The sequence below is a fragment of the Saccostrea echinata genome, unplaced genomic scaffold (genome assembly GCF_033153115.1).
Source record: "Saccostrea echinata isolate AGI-Se365-2 ecotype Australia unplaced genomic scaffold, CSIRO_AGI_Sech_v1 ptg000054l, whole genome shotgun sequence".
NCBI lineage: Eukaryota > Metazoa > Mollusca > Bivalvia > Ostreida > Ostreidae > Saccostrea > Saccostrea echinata.
The window spans coordinates 44519832-44539722 of NW_026889803.1; the positions used below are offsets into that span (position 1 = coordinate 44519832).

At 33.9% G+C, this 19891-nt stretch overlaps 2 protein-coding genes across 2 annotated transcripts; both read left to right on the plus strand.

The window, feature by feature from the left end:
• The first annotated feature begins 216 nt into the window (after positions 1-216).
• Positions 217-3573, plus strand: LOC133171789 (uncharacterized). The gene is made up of 2 exons (XM_061306591.1): positions 217-312; positions 1930-3573. The coding sequence occupies exon 2, from the start codon at positions 1935-1937 to the stop codon at positions 3489-3491; it is 1557 nt and encodes a 518-aa protein (XP_061162575.1). The 5' UTR covers positions 217-312; positions 1930-1934; the 3' UTR covers positions 3492-3573.
• Positions 3574-18011: 14438 nt separating this feature from the next.
• On the plus strand, positions 18012-19698 carry LOC133205354 (uncharacterized). The gene has a single exon (XM_061341153.1). The coding sequence runs from the start codon at positions 18015-18017 to the stop codon at positions 19569-19571; it is 1557 nt and encodes a 518-aa protein (XP_061197137.1). The 5' UTR covers positions 18012-18014; the 3' UTR covers positions 19572-19698.
• Positions 19699-19891: the final 193 nt, after the last annotated feature.

Here is a 19891-nt window from a genome sequence, read left to right on the forward strand (position 1 = left end):
AATGTAAAGTGATGAGTTTTGGCGCATTATTTAGTTGATGTACATGTATCTAGAGTCGCGGTGTAAGGAGTTATCCTTACGTCGCGGGTTCGAATCCCACTGTGGGACGTGGAGACCGGTCCTTCGGATGAGACCGTATAAACCGAGGTCCCGTGTCGCAGTAGGTGCTGGCACGAAAAAGATCCCTCACTGCTCAATGGCCCTAAGTGCCGAGTATAGGTCAAAATTTGCAGCTCTCCACCGGCAAGTGGTGGTGTCTCCATCTGAGTGAAACATTTTCGAGAGGGACGTTTAACAACAAACAAGCAAACAGTATGTATATCTGATACAGTCGCATAGGCCGTGAAGTTTTTTTTTTTTAAATTAAAGTATTTTTTATTAAAGCTTAAATGCTGATTTTCTTTAAACCTGCTTTGTTTAGTCTAGGTATTTCTTGTTCCATTATTTGATGTAATTAGATCAATGATTCCGGATAGAATTGCTGGTACAGAAAGTATTCAATCTATTTTAAATACATACACACTTAGGTTTTTGATCCGCTCGCATCCGTTCACAAAGATCTAACGCTTTAAAAGGGGTGGAGGTGTCACGTACGAATGAAGTTCAATGAACTAGTATTATGGAATGATAGATCACGATTTGTACTATTTACGGATATCCTTGACGGGAAAATTGGGAACAGAAACTCCCGACGTTACCAAAATGAAGCAACCTTGTTGAATTCAAATTTTAAGATAGGAAAATGCTCGTTTGTTATTCTTTTTCATTATAATGTAAAACAGTTTTTGAAACGTTGTTCATTTGCAAACAATGAAGGATACATGTATGATGTTTTCGTGAAAGTTTGACCCACTACTGAAGACGACTTGATTTTGTGTTGAAAAAAGGGATAGCTGAGGGCAGGAGGTCAGTTGTGGTTAGATCCCTTGTGTGGCGAGTACACTGTATGTGAGCGGATCAAAGATCTTTTTTCAAAATTATAATAAGACTGAGGAAGAGAAAACATTTAAATTATATGTAATTATATGTTTCCGATTATATGGTACTCTTAATATGCGTTTGAAATAAGAGGTTTTTCACTGAGGGTAGTCTGAGCTAAGAATATTTCCAATATCAAATTTAAGTTTGGATTTTGTTATACACCTCAATTAATTCTTCTAAAAATCCATTTGTTTTCCAAGAGATTACGAAGGGGACTAAAAACTAATGTAATTTTTTGTTAATAACTTAAGTTTAGAAAATCACAAGCACGGCTTATTAGAGTTGACACAGCTGTAGATTTAGTTTCACAAAACTCTTGATCGTATCAAATGTTCTCTCCAGGAACCATATCTTTCCTTGCCAACATTGCAAAATATTTCACTCAGTTCATTATAAAATTCAATTAAGAAATATAATTTCATTTTCATTTTTTAAAAGTCGCATTTGTATACATGTAAAGGCTTCTGTGGAGACAGCTTATGTCAAATCAACCAATTCTCTTTTTTCTATCTGTTGTTGATATAGAGACTATGTACACAGTGCAATTAGAAATATTTCCTTGATATTCTAAATGAGATATAATGGGAATTGAGTAAAAACCATAAATACATTTTTGGTGACTTTCTTTTCCATAATCACATGATAAGGAAGTTAATAGTCACCCCTGGTGTATCATGTAGTTTGATAACGTACTGGAAGAACATTGTAAAAGCCTTTGTAATATTGGTGATATTCCGAAGCATTTAAGTTGAACATAATTTAAGCCAAGATGCTTTGTCATCATCTAACTGTCAAGCATTTATCATCTTAAGGTAAAGTATTCAATTTCTGCAATAATCTTTTTTTCATTTTACAAATTTGCTTGCTTAACTATGTGACTGAAAAAGTATAATTATCCGCCAAATTCCACCATTCATAAGAGCTAGGTTCTATGTTATTCTTTTGTAGAAAAAATGGAGGTACATGTACGTTCGTGGTTTTCATCTGTATTAAGATCAATCTTAATTCCGTTTTCAAGCGGTAAATCAGAAAGTGATGAAAATGAAAATGATGTGGACGAAGAGATATCACCTACTCTGACCTTTGCACATTTGGTGTCTTGTTTATGTGTGGTTCTTGGTATTTATTCCGGGAAGCAGACGACTAATGATACTGCGCGATTTGTCGTCTGGGGATTGGTTATGGGACTTGTCAGCTGCGGAGTATTAGCATTATTTGTCTTGATATTCTCCAACTCTTTTATACACAACGAGACCAACATACTTATACCTAAAGATTATTCTCTGAACTTGAGGATTATATTTCTGTGGATTTTTGGGTTGTCTGTCATTTTGCACAGCGCCGTAAACTTAGCTATCACTATAGAATGTTTTTACTTAACGTCTCAAGATGCTATCATGTACATAGGAATAATAAGCACACTTATGTTTATATTTTTCATAATCTTGCAAATTGGAACAATAACGTATTTCAGAAATTATCATTTTAAAAAATCAACCCAAGTCAATTTTGCCATTGTTTTTTTGTCACTAGCAAATTTTGCAGTATGGTTTAATTCTGTTGTGAGCAGTTTGAATGGTACGTATTCAACAAACCCAAACGCCACAGTCAACATGAGTACTTTCCAAAAAGAGACAGAATGCTTTTTCAGTTCTAAAATTCAAACAGAGTTGGCTCAAAAGCTTCTTCCTTTCCTTTTGCCAGCTCGAATGGAATTTTTTATTCTGGCATCAAGTTTTATCCTTTCCTTCTGGCATTCTTCATCAGAACAACAGCAGTGTGAAATTCATTTTGATCTAGAAGAGACTGGAACAGAGGAATCTCAGGAAATATTACCGCTTTTGCCTCGCAGTTCTCAAAATCGGGCTAGTAATGTTGTTGTCATTATGATTTCCGTCATCCTGAATCTGCCCACGTTTCTGACTTGGCTTCTCCTGTCTTTCGTGTACACAGACAACAATGAAGGATTAAGCAATTCTTACGAAATATGCAATTGTATCAACTCCATTGCAACAATTATAATTGTTTACATTGCATTTGACCATTTGTCGAAAACATATTCCATGAGTAAATATCAGCGTCCTCTTACAACAAGTGAAACGATTCTTGTGTTCAGCTCTGCTGGTGTAGTGGCATATAGTACTTATGGCCTGCTGTTTGGCTTACAAGGAAACGTCGAAGAACATTTGGCCATTCTTTTTAGAAACTTTATTGAGATAATAGAGACCTTTTTACAAACATCTCTATTGATACAGTGTCAACGATACATACTATCTGAGCGAAAATCCCCACTTCTTTCGTCCTTTGCATTAATTTTGACGATAACAAACTTAATAAATTGGTTTCTCTATTCCATCTATCAAAATGTACCAACGGAAGGGCGAGAGAAAATTGTTGGTAATAGGCGGAATTGGGCATATGTTCAAACGATTCTTGTCCCATTGCTAATTTTTTATAGATTTACGTCTGCTTTGAATTCATATTCACTATATCAGTTGATAAAACCATAATTCAATTACAATATCAACAGGATTGACATGTTTTAGATACACGTTTGCATGTAATATATACCTTTTAAATATGCTTAGTATCGAAAGTGTATTATTAATGTATTTTTTCAGTAAATTGATGAAGCTACTGTATTTTGAATTTATACATGTATTAAATAGAATGTTTTTAATATGCACCTAAAATATGCATTTCAATAGATATACCAGTACCAAATTTAGACGACTGATTGCTATTAAATATCAAACATTTTTTAAGATGAAGTACGTTTAAACTGTGTACAATGCAAAAAAGTAAGCATATGGATGAAAGGCCATTTTAGGGGAATTATCAAGTGATGAAAAAACCAACCAAACAAACAAAACTCACATATTTTGTAACTACCGAATTATTTATCTTTTATGAATCCGTGTTAATATACAAGAATTAGACAAAATACACAAAAATATCTTGAAAATCAGGTTAAGAAAGATTTTATTTGTTTTGAATAAAACAAACTAGCTTTGAAAACCTGGAATTAAGATAAGTTTTTTTATGATGACAAATGTTCAGATTATTCTTCTTATAAGTGTACATCCATAGTGCAGATACAGCAAAGGGAAGATACTCGTATAGTACAAGAAGAATCAAGAAAGGGCCTTTTTTTTGTTATATGTGGTCAAAGTATTCAGGACATTTTACATGAATTATTCTTTATGACAGGTATGGTTCATCGTCCTCCGTAGAAATGAAATAAGGAAAATACTCGTAGTCCGTTAATGTGGAAATTCAATGAAGAGGAAATATTTGGAATTGAAGTTGTTTTTAGAAAAGGAATATTTTTTTAAACACATGAAAATATTTTATACGGAAGCAAGCAAGATAAAAAGATATTTTTCCTTTATGAATATACTGCGGTATAATAATGTTTTAGAAAAAAAGAAGAGATTTTCTATAAAGTTTTCCATAAGAGTCCATAGTTACAAACTCTACTGCATTGATATTCATTTTTAATTGAAAGATTATATAAGAGTAAATCGTTTACATGTGTACTCGCTTATGTGATTTACGTGTATTTGTAAAGAAATCAGAAAAAAAATTTATGGGATACAAATGAACACTAGGTCGACCTGATAAATGCTTAATTTTCCCATTTTGACAAGCCAATGTAAAGATATTTAGCATCCTGATGTCAGTAATTATTACATGTAAATGTGGAATAATTAAAGTAGTACATGTATAAATTAAAAGAACTGAAATGGTTTTAGGCACTCATGAAAAAAAAAAATGTTTTTTTTTTTTATATTTTGAACTTCTGGCATTCATTTTTCATTTTAATATAGAAAAATATGCAATACTTCTAGATATTTCATGAACATGAACATGTGGCCAATGAGAGAAAAATCGTCTGATCTTTGCTAAAGAAAAAGGTGAAGATAACGAAGAGTCATCGATCTCAAGAAAGCCTACAAACAATACAAATCTGTGTAGAGGGCACAAAATAATGACTCCCGGTAATGCCAGATCTGGTCCTTAGAAGGAGTAAGCGTCCTCTGTCGACCGTCACACCCGCCGTGAGCCCTTTGTATTGATCAGGTAGACGAAGTAATCCGTGCTTAAATTTAGTGTAAAAAAGCTAATTCAGAGAATGTGTCCCCCGCTTAAGGAAAAAAGATTGTGTGTGTGTTGTTTTACGTCCTGTTCGAGAATTTTTCACTCATATAGAGACGTCACCATATACCGGTAAAGGGCTTCAAATTTTGACCTTTACTCGGCACTCAAGGCCATTGAGCAGTCAGGGTTCTTTATCGTGACAACGCCTACCGTGACACGGGGCCTCGGTTTTTAATAGCCATTCTCTGTAACCACTTAAACTTTTGTGGCACGCATAGTCACAGATCTTTTTCAAATTTGGCTAGAATTTACCACCTCATAAACTACTCCAAAAAATATTGTTAGATCATATGAATGTTGAGTAGTTACCATGGAAACGGTGTCTAAAGTTGATTTTTTCTGAAAAAATGCAATTTTTGGGAATGGCAATCAATGAAATGCGGCTACTTCAATCCATGTTACTCACAGAAATAAAAAGTATGACATCTGATTTTAAAAGGTATTTAAAAACATTGTTGGTATTCAGTCTATAAATTTAAGAAATCTATGATTAAAATAGCAGACATTCATTTAAAAATTGAATTATCTCCCTTTGATAATTGTGAGCTCTTTAGTGCGAGAGATAAAAAAAATCATTGGACAAAACTGACTGGAAGTTGTTTACATTATCAACATGTATCCTGGATTTCAAGTAAAATCAACTGGTTTTTTCTATTTATTTAATATGCATACAAATTTTAACCGCTTTGTTTATTTCCTGCATGCAAAAGAATAATTTTGATGAGTGAACAGTGGCGAAATGTAAAAGACCACATGGTACAGGAAATCAGCTCTGTGCACATTCATGATATTGAAACCTAAGCCTCAAGGTCTTAGGAGTTTCAAAATGGGGATAAAAGATAAACTTGAGATATCAGAATTATATTGAATTGGTTGTAAGAAGAGGTACAATGTCCTAGTCAGAGTGATATACATGTATTATAATGAATACAGCCTTGGAAAGTCAGTGCCTTTTTAAAACAAATGTGAAAAAAAAACTGAATTATAATGTGAGAGAACTAGGCTATTGATTTTACCTAAATAATTAAAGTCAAGCTACATTTACATGTTTGTACAGAACTGGAAGTTGAAGTTGAATATTGAATGATGTATGTAAGTTGATGTCTGTCATTAAAGGGATGACCATTTGATGCGGGGGGGGGGGGGGGGGGGGTTACAGATTTTAGAAACTAAAGTCCGTTCTTGAAAATGTTGGAAATAAATAATCTGTCCTCAACTGGCAGGAAAATAAATAATCCATCTTTGATAAGTGCCTCAACCTCCAACCCAAAGGCACTTGTTTCGGTAATAATTTTTAACCCATATTATAATAAGTATTATTATTATAAAAAATAATAAAAAAAAATTATTCCCGAAACAAATGCCTACCCCCCCCCCCCCCATTCCCTTGGGGCGGGGTCGATTGTTTATTTTATTTTCAGACTTTTTTCAGTGAAGCAAAAAAATGCATAATCTGTCCTGGATCATATTGGAAATAAATAATCTGTCCTTCAATTCCATGAAAATAAATGATCTGACTCGGAAAAAATTTGCCCATCCCCCCCCCCCCCTTCTGAATCAAACGGTCGTCCCTTAACCCATAGTCAACGCAGTCATATTATGCAGTTTTAAACAGAATTTATGTCATTCATAATTTACAATTTTTATATGATGAGTGTTTTCACTTGATAGGATTTGCTACATTTGAAATATAAACTGATACTCTTTAGAACCCTCATTCTAAAATTAAAGATCGTAAAAGTATATTTTATCACTATTTAAAGGCTACATGTAGAAAAAAAATCCACACCTAAAAACCCTGTATTTGTGAGGGATGTAACAGAAAACTCAATCTTTTTAATACTACTGTTTGCCTTTATCTGTATCTGATTCAGAAAAAAAGAGAGAAAAGTTATCTGTGTATATTTCAGATTTGAACTTTTTATTCAATGACTGAAAATATTTACAAAGAAATTGATAATGTTCCTGATCCAAGTATTTTCTTTAAGGGAATTAATGGTCTTTATCCAAAAAAAAAGAATAAAAAAAATTGTTAAGGTCAGTAATGAAAAAGTTTTGTTTTGTAATTGATTCCTTTCGACCAGTGAAAATTATACTTTCAATTTTTTTGTAAGGGGGGGGGGGGGGGGTGTTTGCATAGAAATACAAATTGTCTGAATCATATTTAAAGTTATCACTTTTATCAAGTTTATCATTTCTCTAGACTAAGATAAATGTAGATTGAACCTTGTAGCAGTAAAATTAATAGTAAATCTGTGTAGCTGTATTTTATTAATAATGAAAACATAAATAAATTTCTGACAAGCCCCCCACCCCCACCCCACCCCTTTCTAACAAAAGAAAAAAATCATAAAATTAAACACAAAAAATCTATACTCGGGAATGGGGGCGGGTTGGGGTTAATCACCTATGAATGAACCGCTTTCTTTCATATTTATATATAACGTTTCTTAATGTTTCACAACGGATCCGTGTTTTTCTTACAAATGCCTCTTACCCATTTATTTGGGGTAAGTGCTTTTACATTGTTCCTGGAAGGGATGGAGTAAGTCCTGGTCATTGGTTACTTTATCATGTTCATTTTAAAAAATGAAAACCGTAAGAAGGAGGCAGGGACAGATTATTTTCAATATTTTCAAGGACTCAAGTTTAGAAATTATGTTTACAATACAAACCATAAGGTGTACGATTCTATCAAGCTTACCAACCAACTCAAACTTAGCAACCGACATAAATTCGAGAAAACACAAAATCAGATTATCTGAGCAGGTCCAGCAGATTTTTACAAAAGATTATTATTGATTAAATATTGGAAGTAGCAGATCTATTACTTAAATCCAGGCATATTTGGGTTAAAATATTTATCATCTCAGTGTCTCTTAATTTTCAAGTTTTTAAGAATAATACATGATAGATTTTTACTGTATTGCAAAGTAAAATGGATTTGGGCTTTTTCTGTCAACTTCTCTGAAAAAAAAGTCACAGGAAAACACATTCTGACTGTCACTGGAAAAGTGTGGAGTGTTGAATAGGGTCTAAAAATGTACATTTTAGAACAAGGACTTAGTCTACCAAAACAACAAAAGAGTGTATTTACATGCACGTAGCACAATGCTCTACGTACAAGTCACTCAATATGGTACATGTATAGGTTTTCAATATTTTGAGTTGGCTACTTTTTTTTCAATAAATGAAACCATTCTCATAGCTTTTTAACATTATGCATCAAGCTAAAGGTGAGAATGTAATACTAATTTCAGTAAAATGCATTGTATATAAAACAGGATACGACATCCACAATATCCGAGTTTAAATGCTATACTAACAAGCTAATTCAGAGAAGCTGTGTCCCCTGCTTAAGGAAAAAAAGAGCATGTACGGATCTTGAGGGGTGGGGTCGGAGGATGGTGGGGTTGGGGGAACGGGATACTTTAAGAGTTGCGGGCGGGACCAAAGGGAGTTATGATATAAAATTTCATTGCAAAAGCTTAAAAGCTTCTTGAGATATCGCATAGAAATGAAAAGTATACACACAAACAGAATGTATAAATTTTTGACCTTGACCTTTGACCTTTTGCACTCGAAATCAATAGTGGTCTTCTTTAGGCCATGGGGAGTTTCAGTGTAAAATTTCATTGCAAAAGCTCGAAGTTTTTGAGATATTGCGCGGAAATAAAGTGTTAAAACAGACAGAATTATGATTCATGACCTTTACCTTTGACCTTAAAATCAATGGGGGTCTTCCTTAGGTCACAGGGAGTTGTTATATAAACTTTCATTGCAAAGGCTTCACGCGACATCGTGCAGAAACGAAAGTGTTGCAGAAAGACAGACTGACAGACGGATGGACGTCAGACAAACCTAAATAAATACATGTATCCCCCACTTCAAGTGAAAGTAGGGGACAAAAAGGCAAATTTTATATACCATTGTGTCCTTGAACTTTGACCTTCTGTCCGTATTTACCAATTCATGTGATGCTAGTTACATGTATTGTCCACCAGAACTGTAATTTTGTTTATTCATAATTATGTTGTTTAAAACACGAGTATTAGTTATGGCATTGAAAAAATGTGCTTAGTTTCCTTACTTTTCCATCTAAATCGAGCCATATTGACCTTGAACTTTGACCTTTTGTTATGAAAATTGATTTTTTTTCTTTGTTTTTGCTATTGTGTACTATATGTACAAATTTGGTTTTAATCCATTTTAAAATACTCAGGTATTTATATGGAAACTGATAGTAGATACCTATTGCCCTTGTCTGGAATTCTTAAAAAAGCATTAGTTTGTAACCATGGTAACATGAAAACAAGATATGAATACCAAGTGGTTCTTTATGGTTTATATTACAACTATATATGGACTTTCAAACCAATGTATTTATTTTTTCCAATATGTCCGCAAAAATTTATACCAGGCTTTTCAAAAGAGCCTAAAATCTACAATTTTTCCTTAAAAAAATCATACTTAAAAAGGGGGGATATTTTTTCTATGAGGTTAAGTTACTCAAATACTAGAAATTATCTAAAGAACTATAAAAATGATGTATTTTGACAAAAAGATAAAGTCATGTAAATATCTTTTTGTATTAAAGACTTTTAATTAGTCAAAAATGGTCATTTTTCATCAAAATTTAGCATTTTGTAGGCCATGAAAAATGTATGTTGGTTGCCATGGTAACCATTGACCATAGCAACCATTTTATTATGAATTTTAGTTTCATACATCAATATAGGAATGTGTGCCAAGTTTCATAAAAATCCAAGAACTAGCGTGCAACACTCCCTATATAAGAGTTTAAATGCTTACAGAGAATGGCTATTAAGGTCTCGTCCGCAAGACAAAACCAGAAGTCTCTGATGAGACTGTAGCTCTACTGGTTTGTACTTTTAACAAAGCAACATCATTCAAGAAAATCAAAAAATAATAATAATAATAAAGACAATTAAGTATCTTAGTGTAATCTACTTGTGTGCCAAGTTATACTGAAATCAGACCAAAACTGTAGGAGGAGTAGCGTTTTGAATGTACTTCCCAGAAATCTCTATTTTTAGTAACCATGGCAACACCGTTCATCGAAATTTAAAACCGATGCACAGAATTATGTATCTTAGTGTAGTATACTTGTGTGTCAAGTTATACTGAATTCAGACTAAAACTGTAGGAGTTTCATTTTGAAAAGTTGTTTACAGACAGACAGACAGCTAGACAGACGGACGGACACCTTACTATCGCATAAGCTCTTCTGGTCTCTGACCAGTAGAGCTAAAAAAAGAAGAGGTGGAAGAGATAAAAAAAAATGCATATGGAGATAGAAAAAAGATCAACCTTGACCTCTCAGCTTTTGTCCTTATGGCCATATGAATTTAAAGTTTCAATTTTCATCCTTATTTGCCTAAAAATTGGGGGATGGGGGGGGGGCGGATTTTCTTTTTAATTTTCTATTACTGTAAAATCTACATAACGATCTCCTTATACAAAATTTTCACAGCCAAATATGGATAATAAAATTTAAATTTGATTACTTATTCTTTAAATTGTGTAAAGAAGATCTTTTTTTAAATAAAATGTTTATCACACTGTAATAATGATTTTATGAAAACGTTTGTACATGCCACACATAACGGCTTGTATGAAATTGGGCGCGGGTCCAAATACCTTGTGCATATTGGTGCTTTACGTGTTATTCACCACTTCTTAATGGCCTTTTTCTAAATATATATTTTTCGTTCGACCAACAAATACTTGTGCTTTGTCTAAAAATATAACAGATTTCCATTGTCCTTATAACGTCCAATTCTTCTTTCTTAGCACTTTCAAAAGAATTATGAAGTTATGACCTTTGACCTCAAAATCAATAGGGGTCTTTTTTAGGCCATTGCAAAAGCTTAAAGGCTTCTTGAGATATCGTCCGGGAACAAGTGTTAAATACAGACAGACGGACGGACAGTCAGTCCCAAAGTAATATTCCCATTTTCAGTGAAAGCGGAAGACAATAAAGACCTAACAATTGATATGAAACACGTCAGCCAAAATACGACCTAATGATAGGCTATATTTGCTAACAATGTCATTATAACAAACATAGAATTTACTAATGTTGACTTTAAACAAGGTTTTTGAAATCCCTGTAACACCAACGTATCTGTCAGTAGCTGCCTCAACTCATCAGTATCGAATAAGGCAGGAGACACAAACACCATAAGCAGTTGATAGCGGACATTTACTACATAAATAAGAGTTGACGATGGAAAAGCTGACGTAATCTCGTTTGTCATACAATTTAGTTGACAGTTGGCCATTATCGTCTATAGTCAGTAAAACATTCAAATATGAAACGGATGTGGCAGACTCTGTGGTGTCTTTTACTTCGAGTTCACTAGGATTATATCGAGTCGACGAAGGAACGGAGAACTACAATGTACAATTAATTGATAAAATGTCGAAATATATGAATGTCGAGGTGAAGGCCACAACAAGTGTTTTCTTCTCATCATGTAAAGGTTTCTGAATAAATTGTGTTAAATGCTCTTCAAGATTTTTTTTTATTTCTTCCCGATACAAACATGAAACCTTAAATCCTTCATTGGCAGGATTCAGGTAAAGTCTTTTCATGAAATTTCATTCCTTTCTAAACTTCGAGTCGACTTGCTTTTTTTCTCGCCGAAGTGGCATTTGATATATATATGAAATATATTTCATATATAGCTTTCTCTGCATACATGCTCTACTTCAATGAAGTTTTAAAAGAGATAAAACAATTTAAAAACTAATTCTCTTTTTACATAGAATTAATTTTTGGCATTAAATATTCATTTAAACCTCTCACTTGTCAAATCAACAAAAGATAGGCACAGGACAAGGTAAGGTAACAGGCTAATTATGGTACCCTTTTAAAGATGGCCTTAAAATAGAATTAAATTGTAATTTTTAACAAAAGAAACCTTAATCCAAGCTTTTATATTCATTAGAATTAGAGATGCCATAAGAATGTGAACAAGAGGCCCAAGGGCCTTAACGGTCACCTGAGTACAACAATTTAGAGGATCTATAAACTGATAAATGAAGCTTTTTTTCCAAAAGCAAGAAAAATAGTACGATTAAGATCAACAAAATAATTGGTCTAATATCTATCTATCTGTCCCCCATTTATCACTATTACCATGCAGACTTTTAACAAAATATCTATTTTTAACACCATATTATTACCTCTCACATTAATTGGCCTCACTTGGCCTTTGAAGAACATTTAAAAAGATAAGTTATTTTTGTTTCATTTTTATTCATCTATTATTTCCAAGTCTACCTGATCATTAAAACTATGAAAGTACTTTTTGTATTATACAATCAATGTTCTTGCATAATTCTATTATTCTATTAACCTTTCAAATACATGATCTCAGTGATTAATTATCAAAGGTGAATGGCAAAGGGGAATAACTTCACTCAGTAGAATACAAATAAATAGAGCCCTGGCCAGGACCAGAACACTTGACCAAATGGTCTAGATGTTTAAAATTCTGGTACAAATACCCTTGCTTATTAAAACTTTTACTGTTTGCCTCCAATATGTCCAGGAGCAGAAATTTCAAAGAAATAATGCATTTTTACTATTTAACACAGCCCTACCCTAACACCAGAACCCATGACCCAGGGTCATGAAATTTACAAATTTGGAAGAGGTACTCTCATCATCATAACTATGCAATTAGTTTAAGATTTTCAAAGAATTCACACATTTTCACTATATTATCAATAGAGCCCCCCCTCCCCCCCCTTCAGAGAAACAACAGAACCCCTGGGACCACAAGTTTTAAAAATTTTGTAAATGCATCCTTGCTCTATACGCTTGTTTCTCTGCTTTATAACCAGGAGTAGAAAAAAATATTTGAAAGAAATTATGAATTTTCACTATATAATCAGTAGAGCCCCCCCCCCCTTCACCAGAACCCCTGACCCTGGGGCCATGAATTTCACAATTTCGGAAGAGGCATTCTTGCTTATCATAACCATGCACTTCCTTTGTTTAAATAATACCCAGGAGCAGAGACGATTTTCAAAGAATTGATGCATTTTCACTATATAATCAATAGAGCCCCGCCCTAACAGCAGAACCCCTGATCCAGGGGCCATTAAATTAATAATTTCTGAAGAGGCACTCTTGCTCATCATAACTATGTTCTTAGTTAATTTCTTTAATACCCATGAGCAGAGAAGATTTTCAAAGAAATAGTGCATTTTTTACTATATAGTCAATAGAGCCCCCCTCCTTTCACCAGAACCCCTGACACAGGGGTTATGAAATTCAAAATTTCTGAAGAGGCACTCTTGCTCATTATAACTATGTACTTAGTTAGTTTATTTAATACCCAGGAGCAGAGAAGAAGATTTTCAAAGTTTTAATGCATTTTCACTATATAATCAATAGAGCCCCACCCTAACACCAGAACCCTGACCCTGGTGCCATGAAATTCACAATTTTGGAAGAAGCACTCTTGCTCATCATAACTATGTACTTAATTAGTTTGTTTAATACCCAGGAGCAAAGAAGAAGATTTTTAAAGATTTAATGCATTTTCACTATATAATCAATAGAGCCCCCCCCCCTTTCACCAGAACTCCTGACCCAGGGGCCATGAAATTCACAATTTTGGAAGAGGCATTCTTGCTTATCATAACTATGTACTTACTTAGTTTATTTTATACCCAGGAACAGAGAAGATTTTCAAAGAAATAATGCACTTTTACTATATGATCTATATAGCCCCACCCTAGCCCCAGAACCCCTAACCCTGGGGTCATGAATTTCACAATTTTGGTAGAGGGCTCAGTGCTTATTACAGGCATTCCAACAGTTTGACTGCTTGATGTCCAGGAGTAAAGAAGAAGATTTTTAAAGATTGCGTTAATTTTAGTGGTTTTTGCCCCACCCCTCAGGCCCCAGGGGGGCAGGGACCATGAAATTCACAAATTTTGTCCCCCTTCACCCATAGATGCTTTATGCCAAATTTGGTTGAAATTGGTTGAGCGGTTTCAGAGAAAAAGCTGAAAATGTTCAAATGTTAACGCACGACGCACGCCGACGGACGAAAACGGATAGCAATAGGTCACCTGAGTAAACTCAGGTGACCTAAAAATGAGAACATTTTCAAAACCTCTTCAATTTTGATGATTTTTCATACTTCTTGCTTCGATACACAGAGCACAAGCTCACCTTTCTGAAGATTTCATTACCACTGTAACCTTATACTAGTGTCTGAAATGTGTAAATTAGAAGTTATGTGTTCTCTAAAATGAAATATACCTGAAAGGTAATGAAAAATGTAAATAAATATTGGGAAATGTAGGAAATTTTTGACCTTAACGTGAGGGCCCATCGTCGGATACCCACGGGTGATCTCGTCTTTTACTAATCACCCGTGACCAAACTTGCCGAAATATCGTCGTAAAATATGCTAATTTGTTGATTATGGATAACCAATCAGAAAATTGGAACGATTTAATTCATTGATTTGCCATCGCGACTCTGTGGAGCAGCCAATCAAATGGCCCGCGGATATTAATTACATAGGACGATTTTTCGGCGAGTTTGCCCACGGGTGATGAATAAAAGACGAGATCACCCGTGTGTATCCGACTATGGTGAGGGCCCTTGGATTATCTCATGCTCTACCATGAAATGTTCTTGCACACAATTCAGCACAATTTGTGGTAAACTGCAATGATATAGTCATTTTATGCCGAATGCTCCTTTTCAAAATAGGATATTCTTCAAAATCATATGTCAGTTTTACATATTTTTTCAATTTTTCTAACAATAAAATTGAATTTGAAAAACCATAATTATACTTGATTCCTGAACTATATAAAATTCTTACAAAAAAAGATACATATAGCGGTTCCAGTAAATGATCTACCAAGTCTCTTTCTTCACTCCGCACTAAAATATTAACAGCAGTTAAGGAGAACCTTCAGGAATATTGTACTATAATATATTCGAGAAGTGGTGTAAATCAGTTGTGGATACTTGTGGAAACTCGAAGGAAATTTTAGAAAATTTGAAATCACAAATTTTACCAAAATCAATTATATCAAAACGAAAGACCTTTCAACGCTTCATACAACCATTTCCCACGATAAATTAAAGTCCATGATTTTTGACATCATAGCTGCTTTAAATTTACTTACCTTGTCATTATATAGACATCTGCAAAATTGTTTTGTTAAAGACATTTTGATTGTACACAGCAGTACTCCAAAGTTGACATTAAAAAAAAGCTTGAGGTTCTGACCAACAATATCTTAAATTTTGTAGTTTTTGGAGGTCATGTCTTCTAACACTCTGTTAGAATTCTCGTGGGTACAATTGCACTCTTTTATTAGCAGACCTATTTTTTATTTCATATGAAGCAGAATTTATTCAAAGACTTGCACATGAGAAGAAGAAAACTCTTGCTGTGGCCTTTAACTCGACATTTAGATATGTAGACGCCGTGTGATCAATGAACAATAGTTTTAGGTCAGCTAATAACGGGGCGCAATTGGTACCCATGGAAATTTCGATAGATTGTTGGAAGACAATCTCCAAATACTACAAAGATTTTGTCAATCAGAAACTCAATAATCTTTTTGATATCAACTTCGGATATTTTACTAGAAAAATACCTTACTGGTAATCTAAGAACAAAACTTTACGATAAACGTGATGGCTTAAACTGTTCTATCGTCAACTTCCCTTATTTAAGTAGCAATATACCCTTATCATCTGCATTTTGAGTTTATGTCTCGTAGACATAACGCAAGCGTATTCTCTGCGTACGTACAATTTCTAAAATGAGGCAAATATCAACAAACAAGTTGATGAAACAAGTACCGTACGTATATACTCGCCTGTAAGTCGGTATTTTGGTCCAAAACTCTATGTCTCTTTTAGACGAGTCATAAAAAATTGGTATTATTTTGAATGGCAACATGTAGTATTTTATAAACGTGTCCGACGATTATCGTTGAATAAAGTCTGATATTAAAATATTATATCATTTTTGTATTCTAAGATTATGCATGAAGTACAAGTATTTACATACATGTATTTCAATAATTTTATTTTTATCTTAAGTGTACACTACTTATTTTTTTAATGATTTAAAATTAAATATTGGCGTCATACATGTACCTAACAAAAAATACTTAAACCAGGTTAAAACATCATCAAAACATTGATTTGAAATTGTCAACCGGTTCTTGCAAAGTTGTACCGACTTATATGCAGGTCAATGGCAAATCCTTCAAAATAACCTCAAAAATTACAACCGACTTATAGGCAAGTATATACGGTATATCAAAAGTCTCGGTTAAAGTTCTATGATCGAAACAATGACCTTATCAAAAAATACAATCTATCATCGAATGCTGACTGACGTTTTTCATATTAATTGTTAGGCCATTATTTTCAAACCGAATTGTCTACGGATTGACTCATTTGCCCAATCATGACAAGGAGCACACAGATAATGTGACAGAGGATGCTCACTCCTCCATTGCACCTGATCCTACTTCAAAACTTTTTAAAGGTCTGTGTTTGCTCTGTTCTCGGTTTGTATTGTAAGCTTGATTACTGTTCGTTATCTCCATATTTCATTGTATAAAAGTAAAGCAAAATGGATTTTGATATAAAATTCCTTGGTATATAAATATATACCACTAAAGGGGCCTGGACAAAGTTTCATTGCCGTTTGTTTTCAAATTTAAATTTCCACTTTTATTCAAAACTTGAGTTTACTGAATTGAAGTTACATGCACATTTTTAAAATTCAATAACAACATTTTTCATAATATTAGGTCAAATATCATGGGAAGGCGTTCTGTATTTGTTAACGTTTACGTTTTGCTGGGTGTGTTCAATTTGTTTACGTCGCCCTAGTGGCGCAGTGGTTAGACCGTTTGCTCTAGAGTCGCGGAATGATTCGATCCTTAAGTGTTTTGTTCGAATCCCAATGCGGGACGCCGAGACCGGCCCTTTGGATGAGACAGTATAAACCAAGGTCCCATGTCTCAGTAATTGCTGGCACAGAAAAGATCCCTCACTGCTCAAAGGCCGTAAGTGCCGAATATACAGTTCTACAGCAAGTGGTGGCGTCTCAATATGAGTGAAAAAATTTCCAAGGGACGTTAAAAAATCAAACAAACGAGCTGTTTGCTCGGCACACATCAGTGAGCACAAAATGACAACGCTGGTGTGTTTGTTTTGCTTTCTTACGTTATTTTAAAAAAAAAATCATTATTGTATTTTTATTATCTTTCATTATACACAACAAATTTTCTACTCTTCTTAAAAACTAAGAAAAGATTATTCTTCATAAAAGAGAAAGAATGTCTGTCAATCAAACGCGTCCCGAAATTCGTAGTTTAAAATAAAAATCAGTCAGATAAAAGTTTATAGATGCGCTTTTATAATGTATCAGTCGGATGTGCTAAAAACATGTAATTAATGATATTATACCGGAAATTTGGGAAAATATTAAGTTTAAATCTGTGTTCAAGCCCCTTTAATTTTGCGTGACAGACAGAGGAAGTACTATATAACTAATTTTTAAAACATCATTCGACCAGGAAGTTATTCATTTTGACATTTCCTTGTGCATGAATTTATTTCAAGCTTTTCAGTTTCAACACAAAAAGGTGAATTTTTCAAGTGATGTGCATTATGACATTGACACAAACCTAGGATCATCGAAGCTCTCTTGGTATACATCCATGAATAGTATATAGAACTCTTAGGTATGGCAAATTATTTCTGTTTTGGTTTTAAAAGCTCGAGAGAGAATAAAGGCAAATTGTTATATTTTGATATTTGTCTTTTATAGGAAACAATGAAAGTGCGTTCGTGGTTTTCAGCCGTGCTTCGAACGATTCTTATTCCGTTTTCAACTGCTGATGCAGAGGTTTATTCCGAAGAAAATGAAAATGATGTGAACGAAGAGATATCTCCCACACTGACCTTTGCACATCTGGTATCTTGTTTGTGCGTGGTTCTTGGTATTTATTCCGGGAAACAGACGACCGATGATACTGCGCGGTTTGTTGTTTGGGGATTGGTTATGGGACTTGTCGGATGCGGATTGTTGGCCTTGATTGTCTTGATATGCTCTAACTCGTTCGTGCAAAGTCCACCTAACAAAGAAATGCCTAAAGACTATTCTCTTAATTTAAGAGTTGTTTTTCTCTGGCTGTTTGGACTGGGTGTCATTTTGAAAAGCGCTGTATACATAGCTATCAAAATCGAATGTTTTCCAATCGTGTCTGATGATTTTATGATGTATTTAAGTGTCCTTAGTACATTCATGTTTATTTGTTTTATTATTTTGCAAATGGGAACCATAACATACTTCAGAAATTACCATTTCAAAAAGTCAACCCAAATCAATTTTGTAATTGTATTTCTTTCTCTGGCAAATTTTGCTGTATGGTTGAATTCTGTTGTGAGTAGTTTAAATGGTATTTATGCTACAAACCCGAATGAAACAGTACATATGAAAACCTTTAAAAACGAATCGGAATGCTTCTTTAGTTCTAAGATCCAAAAAGACTTAGCTCTAAAGCTTCTTCCCTTTTTGTTACCAACTCAGATGGAATTTTTCATCCTAGCATCAAGTTTTGTGTTGTCATTTTGGCATTCTTCTACAGAACAAGAGTGCTGGATAACTGAAATTGATCTTGAAGAGACTGGAACAGATGAATCTCAGGAACTTTTACCCCTGTTACCTCGAAATACTGAAAATCGGGCTACTAACGTTGCTGTTATTATGATTTCCGTCATATTGAATCTGCCCACGTTTCTAACATGGCTTCTTCTTTCGTTCGTGTATCCGGATAACAATAAAGGACTTCGCAATTCATATGAAATCTGCAATTGTGTTAATTCAATTGCGATTATCATAATTGTTTACATTGCGTTTGACCATTTGTCGAAAACGTATTCCACGAGTCAATATCAGCGTTCTCTTACAACAAGTGAAACCATTCTGGTGTTCAGCTCTGCAGGTGTAGTAGCGTATAGTACTTATGGACTTCTTTTCGCCTTGCAGGGAAACATTGAGGAACATTTGGCTCTGTTTTTGCGAAACTTTATTGAAATAATAGAGACTTTTTTACAAACATCTCTATTAATACAGTGTCAGCGGTACATATTATCTTGGCAAAGATCTTCACTTCTTTCTTCCCTTGCATTAATTTTGACGATAACAAACTTAATAAATTGGTTTCTCTATTCCATCTATCAAAATGTACCAGCAGAAGGGCAAGAGAAAATTGTTGGCAATAGGCGAAATTGGGCATATGTTCAAACCATTCTTGTCCCATTGCTAATCTTTTATAGGTTTACATCTGCTATGAATTCGTACTCACTTTATCATCAGATAAAACCATGACTTTTTCATTGATATATGAAGAATTGTGCTATGTATAATTTTAATAATTGAAACTTGTAGAATACATGTTTATGGCACTATTGAAGATAACTGTATAATTTCACCGTAAAACATTAACAAATGCAAGGAAAACATTGAATAAACAAGCAATCTTTTATCGTGTTTGAAGAATTTAACAGAGAATTATATTTTCAGTAATAATGACAACGCAGCTCGTCAATATCTAATAGGCGATATAAAGATTTTGGTTATCTAGTTTAGTTTATTCGTGATCTAAATTTTATTGAATTGAACATAAGTTGTAGAAGTCACATTTTGAA